At 38.6% G+C, this 9,824-nt stretch overlaps 1 protein-coding gene across 2 annotated transcripts in view; it reads left to right on the top strand.

Annotated features, from left to right (window-relative positions):
• Positions 1-9,541, top strand: part of rai14 (retinoic acid induced 14) — a 39,122-nt gene extending 29,581 nt beyond the window's left edge. The window contains exons 10-21 of one of the 2 annotated variants that reach the window (XM_056403660.1): positions 315-340; positions 717-803; positions 1,358-1,447; positions 1,984-2,121; positions 2,638-2,739; positions 3,915-4,646; positions 4,875-5,362; positions 6,297-6,465; positions 6,594-6,761; positions 6,979-7,137; positions 7,263-7,328; positions 7,544-9,541. In XM_056403660.1, coding sequence (XP_056259635.1) covers positions 315-340; positions 717-803; positions 1,358-1,447; positions 1,984-2,121; positions 2,638-2,739; positions 3,915-4,646; positions 4,875-5,362; positions 6,297-6,465; positions 6,594-6,761; positions 6,979-7,137; positions 7,263-7,328; positions 7,544-7,630 — 2,312 coding nt within the window. In that variant the 3' untranslated portion in view covers positions 7,631-9,541. The remainder of the gene's footprint in view (positions 1-314; positions 341-716; positions 804-1,357; positions 1,448-1,983; positions 2,122-2,637; positions 2,740-3,914; positions 4,647-4,874; positions 5,363-6,296; positions 6,466-6,593; positions 6,762-6,978; positions 7,138-7,262; positions 7,329-7,543) is intronic. The other variant, XM_056403661.1, reaches the window with a different exon arrangement.
• The last annotated feature ends 283 nt before the right edge of the window (positions 9,542-9,824 follow it).

Genomic DNA, 9,824 nt, shown 5'->3' with positions numbered 1-9,824 from the left:
TAACAAATAAAATAAAGATCTGTTTGAACAGATCTTTGCCCCCACATCATGATACAAATACATATACACACATACCTGTATATTGCCTCTTTGTGTTAGAGATTCATACTGCTCTGGTTGCAACACAGCCAGCAGTGCCATCTGGAGGAGTTTACATGTTATTGTGACTATTTTTTTTATTTTATTTTTTTTTTTTACATATACTGTGTACTGTGTTTTTCTATTGTAGAAAATTTTAAACTGTTTAAAGAAAAGGCTAAAGTTTCTTTTTGATTTTCTCTTTTTTTGCATGTTCTTCCTATCTCCTTTGACAGATACAAAGTCTCCTAGAAGTCCTCTGGTAAGAAATTTTCAATCCAAAACTAATCAATTGTCAGTAAGAATTTAGGAGTCTAACTGTGTTGAAATACTACAATGTGATTCATGGGAAAGAGCTAAAAATGAGAAACAAAAGCCAACCTTTGTCTTTAATTTCTGTTGTGCAGCAACACCACATAGACAGTAGTTTAGCACCAGCTTCCGTAATGTATCAATATTAAATTTCTCAGCTTGTAAAAGATCTTTTAGTTGCCATTTTTGGGAAAACAAAACTAGAGTCTTAACTATAGCAGTCATTGATTGCCTTTGAATCCTTTTACTAACCAGCACTGAATCCCACCTTTCTTTTTCTCTCTCTTCGTTGCCTCTCTTCTCTGTCTCCTTTGCTGGCTCTTCAGCATGATCAAGTAGCTAAGCTAAGTGATGAACGGATCACAACTCCCAAAAAACGAAAAGCACCTCCACCTCCTATTAGCCCACTGCAGGTAAACGCAGGTCTCTCTGTATCTGTCTGCTTGTATCAGTATGCCACTCTTTATATTAATGCATGTTTGTAGTATATTCATAAAAAGAGTAGACTGACTTGTGTTTGTCTGTTTGCATATTACCTGTAAGATTATTGTTCCCTCAGTCAGTCTTCTCTCACCAGAAACCAATTTATGGTTTGCCAAGGTATATCAGAGAATTTCATTCACGTAGCATGTTCATTTAATTTTTATACTAATCAGTCTTTTGTTTTTCATAGATTCTGAATTAAAATGTAGTTAATACAGAGAGCTGGAGCATTAATGACTCTCTTTGTCACTTAATTGTTGTAACAAGATACGAAACATTTGTTTGTTTGTTTTTTGCTCCTCTGTATGTTTCTGTACCAATTGGTTTACCACTCATTGGTTATTAACTCTGCCCACACACTGTTTATAAAGCTACCCAAGAACAAATATGGAGTTTTTTTTTTATTTTTACCAACCAGAATGTGACAAGATGTTTATAAGGAAAACTAATCAAACTAAAGCTGATCAACTTCATCCTTCTTCAGAGCTCTGGACCCTCCTCTCCTTCACTCATTACCTCCACTGGGACCCCTGCATCTGACAAAAGTGACACTCCCAAGAGGTTCAACTACAAGGTAACAAAAACAGCAGTCAACATGGAAAATAAGAAGCAGGAGTATGTAAAAATGGTAGATATGCAGCAGGGATTTTATTCCATAAACTGCAATAACCTGCTGTCTTCAGAGTTTAAGAGTCTTATTTATTGTTCCGGGGCCATCCAGATGTGTAAACCTATCAAAAGAAAATAAACAAGTTTAATAAATATAGTTATTTATATATTTAAAAAAATATTCAATAAACCGCAAAGTAAATGCCCTAATCAGTGGTAGCACAGTAGGAATAAGGAGTTTCACAAGAGCCATAGAAAAAAATAGCAGATTATGGGGTAACTTTAACTTGTATATGTAAAGGTCCACAAGAGCAATGGAAATGTATAAATACACAATTAAGTATGGCACATTTATAAGTAGGTCAATATACATATCTGCTTTCTCCTCCTCTTGCCTTAACTTTCTCTTCCTTCTCCTTGTCCATCTCGTGCTCTTCTCCCCTCCCCTTCCTCTTTCCTGCCTCCCCTCACCCCTCTCCCCTCCCCTTTCTCATTTCAAAGGAGGATGAGGTTAGAGGAACTGTGCTCAGAGAGGAGGTGGAGAAGCTCCATGAGGAGAGAAACATGTTGCTGGAAACAATCGAAGACCTGAAGCAGACAGTGGAGCAGACGGTGGCTGGTCCTGAGCTGGATACAAAGGTGATTAATGACTAAGACATGCTATACTGACATGCTTACATTACATATGAGCAGATTTTAAAACAGATGTGATGACAAGAACAGCAGACTTGGAAGTAAATGACATCAGAATTTTTGTTTGAAAAGTGGATCATTAAAATACAGGAGTACAGCACATACAATGACTATATTTCATCTACCCAATACAACTAAAAGGTTTTTTCCCACCTGGATGAAAAGTATTTAAAATGTTTGAGTTGGATAAAGACATTTCACATTTGGACTTTTAATTCACTTTTCTCTGGTTTACTAAATGTCTTAAATCAACTGCTGCTTCTCTAAGTTTAATACTATACTCTGACAGCAGACAACTGCTGAACTTTTTCACCCTTGCATTCTTGAAGGAGGTCTAACCTAAGCTTTCGACGTGTCGCAACTCGTTTTGTTTTTCAGTAGGTAGCTAGTGGTCTTTAACGTTGCTTTGATGCCTCCCCATCGCCTCTGCATGTAATATATGTGTATTGTATGTGTTGACAGGTCGAGCACAGTGGTACGGCATCGGCAGCTCTGGTTTCTGCTCTGCAAGCCAAGATTACTGCTCTTACTTTGGAGAACCAGCAGCTTGCAAGCAAATTTAGGGTATGTAACCCCTTCATTCATTTTTTAGTGAAACCATAAACAAATGAATGAACATACTCAAGGTAAGGGACAGGTAATACACTGCGTACTATATAAACAAAAAAATTCTTCATGTGAGAGGCTAAAAACTATAGCTTTTACAACATCAAGACTTTTGAACACATTTTCTTCTGTTTTAAAACAGTACTCACAGGCACATATGTACAGTGAATATGCTATATGTTATTGGACACTGTTGTCATCCCTCCTGCCCATACTGACTTTGAGATCCTATGCTAATGCTATTCTAGGGTAAGAGAACAATTACAGCGATCTAAAACTCTTTCAGTGTGTGTATATATATATATATCTATATAGATATATATATATAGATATATATATATAGGCAGATGACCATTGCTTTAAGGTTAACCTGAAAAAATGTGAACCTGTCCTTTAAGGTTTGTAATGTATTTTCTATTATTTTAACATTAAAATATGTAGGTCGAGAACAAATGATTGCTTTTATTGTCATTTAATTTGATAATCAAAGAAAGTGAACATTTTTGAAAATTTTCTCAATTCATGGTTTTGTCAATAAAATGTCAGAAAATTATGAGAAAATGTCCTTTAAAATTTCTCATAACCTTATCGATCCATTCAGATAACTTATTTTACTCTACAACAGTGCAAAACCCAAAAACATTAAGTGTACAATCATATATGACAAACATACGAGGTTCTTTCTTGAAAAATGACAAAAACAATTAATTAATTATAAAAATAGTTGCTGTTGATCAATTAACTGTATCTGTAAAAAATCAGTAAAAAATCTGTAATGAAAAGAAAAAGGTAAGAGAACGCAGAAGCTTCGGTGTACTACGATGATAGTCAAGTTAAATTTAAAAATTCATATTAACAAATGACAAATGTAAAGGTGTAATATGTGACGCAACTTTCCTGTTTTTTTCACAAGCTATCTCTAACCCATTATAAATAATGTCAAACAAATCATCTATTGAGGGTTTATCCCCACTTATACTATTCCTGTTGTACAAGCAGTGAATTACCTTTATGTTTTGGTAGAAAACCAGTTTAATTTTATATTTAATCAGAATCTTAGCAAATTACTTTTTTTAAATAATTTTTCTGTCCCTTCAGTCTTAACTCTTCTAACCTGCACCTTCACCTCACAGAAACATCCATCCCTCCAAGGAAATGAGGACCTGAAGGAGACCAGTCGTCCTAACAGCATGGCCTCCAACTCCTCCTTCCACTCCACCAAGGATGAGTTTGATCCACTGCCACCAGTCCCCTCCACCGCCCAAGCAGAAAGAGAAGACAGTTCAGTAGGTTTTTCTGTCAGACTGGAGGAAGACGAGAGTGAGGGAGGGAAAGGAGGGAGCAAAGAGGAGATCAGACTGTTGAGACAGGCACTAGAGAGCGTTCAGGTGAAACTGCTCGAAACCAGGAAGGAGAACCGCTCACTTCAGGCTCAGCTGAAACCTGATAGAGGCAGAGAAAGAGAGGAGGATGAAGGAGTGAGGGAGAAGGGAAGAGAGGAAGAGTTGATGGAGAGTTTAGTGGAGCTGCAAGCGAAGCTGACAGACACTCAGGAGCGATACCACCAAGCTATGGAAGAGGTGGAGGAGCTGAGAGCACAGATGGGAAGAAAAGAAGGTGAGGTGGAGAAAGAGGAGGTTCAGAGACGAGTGTCATCCACACTTGAACATGAAGTGAAACAGTTGAAGGCCCAACTCATCCTATCAGGATCTGAGCAAGAGAAAGCAGCTCAACAAATCAGACAGCTGGAGGAGGCACTGAGGAGGACGGAGGAGGAAAGACAGAGTGTAAAGGAGAGAGATCAGAGGACTGCACAGATCGAGGAGCTGTACAAGGAGGCAAAGGAGGAGAGTAAGATGCTCCAGGTAGATATGGGCCTCCTCTTCTTCTCTGTTTTCTGTGTGATTGAATGTACGTAGAAAAGCACAAGTGAAATAGCTTCAACATTGTTTTTTTTTTTACCTATTCATTCAACATTTTGTCCAATCTTTCCCTTAGTCTAATAACATCACAGTGACTTTTGCACAGTCATTTTTCATCTTTCTTTTTATTTCATTAATTTATATTTTAATGTTTCCCTACCTGTTGCTCAGGAGGCTCTGAGGGGCACAGTGCCCGTTGAAGCTGCAGCCAAAGACTTTGAAGAAATGAAGGCTGAGCTGAACGAGGTCATTGCTGGGCTGCAGCGCCGCTTGCTGGAACTGTCACACTCCTACAGTGACACCAAGAGTCAGCTAGGTGCTGCTCAGAAACAGCTGGCTGAGGCCCAAGCTGAGAGCAGTGCACCATCATCTCCCTCTCCCGAACATCAGCAGCAGCAAGTCCAGGTGCTCAACAGCAGAGTGGCGGAGCTGCAGACTTTGCTAGCTGACACAGAGAAGAAGTGCTCGGCTGCTCAGCAGGAGATTTCAGTGCTGAGGCAGGAGGCTGAAGCTCAGGCACAGAGCTCTGTGGCCCTCGCTGACCACACACAGGTGATGTCTTCTCTGGGAAATGCCATCAAAGAGTTGGAGAGCCAGTCAGAAGCCCTGAAAGAACAGCTACACCAGAAGACCTTGCAGGTGGAGTCTCTTCAGAACAGGTGAGGCGAGAAATTATGAGGTTTCACATGAGGTAGACGGATGCTGCTTTCTCTGCTTTTACTATAACCTACAGGTGAATGCTGGGCTCATGAAATGGTATTATGTATATAGCAATGCAAAATGCAGCTGATGAATGTAACTAAGTACATTTACTCAAGTACTTTAAGTACAATTTCAATGTACTTGTACTTTACTTGGATATTTCCATTTGAAGCTACTTTATACTTTCACTACATTTTTACTCTATTACATTTAATTGACAGTCATTGTTAGTAGCAGATTCAAGTTGTACTTAAAAAATGTAAAAGAAATCTTAAACATACAATAAGATTGTTATAGATTATCCAAAGTGACAAAGATTAGTTCCACCTTGACCAGCTACACCAACATGTTACACATTAATTAGTATAAACAACTCAAAAATGTAATATAACCCTCACATGGCCCATTTTACTTGATACTGAGCACTTTTCCTTTTAAGTCAAATTTTGATTATCAGGATTTCTACTTGAGTATTTATACACTGCTGTTATGCTCCCTCTTTATTTATCTGAGCTTGTTAAGCAAAGTTTGACCTGAAAATGAAGTATGTCCCATACGTGACAAAAGCCATTTCCACTATTCAATCTTATTCGGAGCCTGCCAGAGACTGGAGAATGAGCTGAACTTTTTAAAGAGAGTAAAGAGTTTGATGAAGCCTCTGACAAAACCAGATTCAGTTTTTTTTAAATATTACAGATGTATGTTTACAGATGTTTCTAAAGATGTATATTTACAATCCAGTGTGTGGTAATAGATTTGATCAAATTGACTGTGCATAAGAACTTTGTGGTCAGAAGTCAAAATACTTTTCCAGACTTGATAATTAAAAAAAAAACTAATACAAATTGTTCATGTGTCACCATGTGGTTCTTGTGCTTATTTCATCAAAAGCCTGACGGTAGAAAAAGATGTCACCCCAGATGATTCAGTCTCCCGTCTGGAGCATGAGACCATGCGAGAACAACTGGAGGGCGAGGTGAACCACCTGACGCAGCTCCTCCAGGGGGCTCTCAGGAAGCAGGATGAGATGGCTCTGGAGGCTGCTGATGCATGGCAGAAGGTGAGAAGAAAGAGGAGCCTAGGGGGAAATCCAAAATTTTTTTTCAATATTAATAATTTTTCTTCATATGACTAAATCCATGTATTTCCTAAAACTTAACCTAAACATCCTTCTTATCCGTCCGTCAGGCACGGGAGAATCGTGCAGAGCGGGAGGCCCTGCAGGAGCTGGTGATGTCGAGGGAAAAGGAGAACCAGACGCTGTCCTCCAGGCTGGCGGAGTCCCAGGATGCTGTGTGTCAGCTCAAACAGCTGGTGGAGAACCACGTTGCATCTGAGAGAGAAAAGAACAAGAGGGTCAGTAGTAATGTGGTAGCCACTGCAGAAGTACCATCACTATTCTAGTACTTGACACTTCAGTGGTGTCTGTTTGACAGTGCACTTACTGTACAACCTAAACTTGAGGTATAATTGCATTCAGTCTAATCATGTTATTTTCTGTTATGATACCATTTTACAAAGAAATAAGTCTCTTTAAACTCCATTAACCATGTTTTATGGTCTTCCCCCTCAGATAGATGACCTGTCGCGGGAGGTGGGGAAGTTAAAGGATGCCTTAAACAGTCTGTCACAGCTCTCTTACACCTCTGGTTCCCCCTCCAAGAGACAGCAGCAAAACCAGCAGCTGGAGACCATGCAGCAACAAATCAAACAGCTGCAGTACCAGCTGGCTGTAAGCTTTCTTCAAACTATTGTAAACAACAATTCTCATTTTGAGACCCAAGACAGTGCACTGTTTAAATGTGACTCCTGAATGCAACTGTCAGTATAAAAATGTATTTACCTCTTTCTTCGTAGGAGTCAAAGAAGCAGCACAATGAGATAGTGTCAGTCTATAGGATGCACCTCCTCTATGCTGTCCAGGTAAATTCATCCATTAGTTTTCCTAAAGCTTACATTTTCAACTTAAATTTTAAAGGAATGGCACATTATGAAAAACATTTTTTTCTCATTCATTTTTGCGTGATCTGGCCCTTTAAATCACATCAGATTGAGTTTCACTTATTGTAAACTGAAATAAGTGGATGTGTGCATTTTAGTTTTAGTTAGTTAGCTGATCTTGTGCTGTGTGTCTTCAGGGTCAGATGGACGAGGACGTCCAGAAAGCCTTGAAGCAGATCCTGATGATGTGCAAGATGCCAAGCCAAGCCAAGGAGACGTGCTGAGACACACAGGGCCTGGTTTCCCAAAAGCATGTTGTGAGTGAAGTTAAAGTGAACCGCTGCTGTCAGCTGCATCTGTCACCACATGTCCTACCGTCCGAGTTCACGTGTTGCTTGTGCCGATCACAAGCAAGGCCAACACATGGTGCCTCTGGATCAGCCTTGAGAATTTGTAAATGAGGAAAAGGTTTACAATCATATGGTAATTGCCTTTGCATTTGTCATTTCAACCCATTGAGATCTAAGGGTCATCAGTCTTATGATGGAAGATGTTTTTGGGAAACCCAAGCCCAGCATACAGATACTGTCCCATTACCACCTGACCATTCAGATGAATGGAGGAGCCAGGTGGTTGTATTCTGTGTACCAGCCAAACATATATGTAAACACTACATTGAAAACGTGCAGTAACCTTAAATCACATGCAGTTGCACAAGCGTGATGATGCAAACATATGTATTTTTTACTCAGACATAAACATACATGTACATGCGTACTAATCAGTCTGAGTTTGTGGTTTGTTTCTGTTACAATGTTCGCTTAGAGAAAGAAAAGACTCAGTTGGCGCTGCTGTTACTAGTATCTATTTTATGATACAACAGTGTTAGTTTTATTTTACTTGCCTAAATGTTTCATGGTTGTCCACAATTTCCTGATACCATCTAAATTATTTGTGCCCTGATAACAATGCATGTGACTTTGGTCATCGCCAGCCACATAGAAATGTTTTTTGGCCGCACTCCATGAAGAAAAGCATGATACTGTTTGTATTGCTATTTTCCTATTAGCACAAAAAAATTATAAAAATGTATTTTAGTGACTTGTATTGCTTCATCGTTTTTCTAAGTTACTGTCCTTAAATGAAGAGGTTTGATAGAGGTATTTTTGATGGCCTTGATTTGTGTATGTGGGTGTGTTTTGTGTGAATGAGAAGATTTTTTCTCCAATGTAACAACGCACTAATTGATCTAGTGACATCTGAATTAGTTTATTTTCCTGGTAGTATTTTGCATATAAAGGGTCGGCTATAATTGTTCACTGTAATCAAAAAAAAAAAAACATTTCAGTTGTAACAAATACCCAGCAGTATGGGCTCAATATTTTTGTCTTTGTGACTCAGAGGATATTTAGGAGGCAAGATTTTTAGTTCTTGTCCACTTTTTCATTTTCTTTTGGTCTTTTCTTACTTGAAGATCTTGCAAACTGTGTTGGCTGAAAGCAAAATGTTGAGTTTTTCATAAAACCTCTGCTGTGTCTTGTGTCATGTGCCTGCACTTAATAATCAGACAGTATTTTTGAGTCTCTCACTAATTTCACCAGGCTTCCTCATCCTATCAAACGTGTCTTTGTTTGCGATCTCTTTATGTCTCCTTGTAGGTACGGATCTACACTGTATGGTGTTTGAGAATATGTTTCAAATGCATTTCTCTGAGCATGTCTTCTAGAGGCTTCTGAACTGTTTTCACATCGCACTCCTCTGCCTTAGTACTGTACTTAGAGCCATACACCCTCAGATGTCAACTTTTTACTGAACAGTTTTTGAGACTGTCCAAAATACGGACAACAGTAATGCTGTTGAACTGGAGTGAGATTAAATGAATTTGGATCTGAAGCTCCCTCATTTCTCACTCAGGAACTTTTTTACTGAACATGATTTACACCTGACAGAGATTTGTTAGACCCTGAGTAGAGCCTTTGCATGTCTTTATTTCATAGCTTCTAAGATATTATATAACTTCCCCTCTCTCTCTCGGCCTTGACTGAAGTGTTTTGTACAAAGAAAGGGAAAAGAAAGAAGCAGCTTTTCTGTTGGTTGTGTCTTCACTAACTGTTTTGTAGTCACATGAAAAAAAAAAGCTTTTTGCCAACCGCTTTTTTTTTTTGTCAACATTAATAAATTTTCAAGATACTGCACCATTGTGTGTCTATGTTTTGTATTTTCCAGCTCTTATGAAACAAGTTGTGTGAAAATTTCCAGATTAATTTAAGGAAGGTTATTTTACTTAATTTGGAACTAATAGTATTAACTAATAGTATATGCTCAGCTCACATGGTTTTACAAGCCACTAGAGATAAATATAACCCAGATTCAGGATGCCACATATATATTTTTAAACAACACAGTAACAGCAACACTGGGATCTTCCCCAGGCTTTTGAGAACATGTTGGCAAACTTAAACATATCCAAGCTAAACA

The sequence above is a fragment of the Seriola aureovittata genome, chromosome 18, assembly GCF_021018895.1.
Source record: "Seriola aureovittata isolate HTS-2021-v1 ecotype China chromosome 18, ASM2101889v1, whole genome shotgun sequence".
NCBI lineage: Eukaryota > Metazoa > Chordata > Actinopteri > Carangiformes > Carangidae > Seriola > Seriola aureovittata.
The sequence above is the reverse complement of the archived record's forward strand: the minus strand, read 5'-3'. Positions and strand labels throughout refer to the sequence as shown.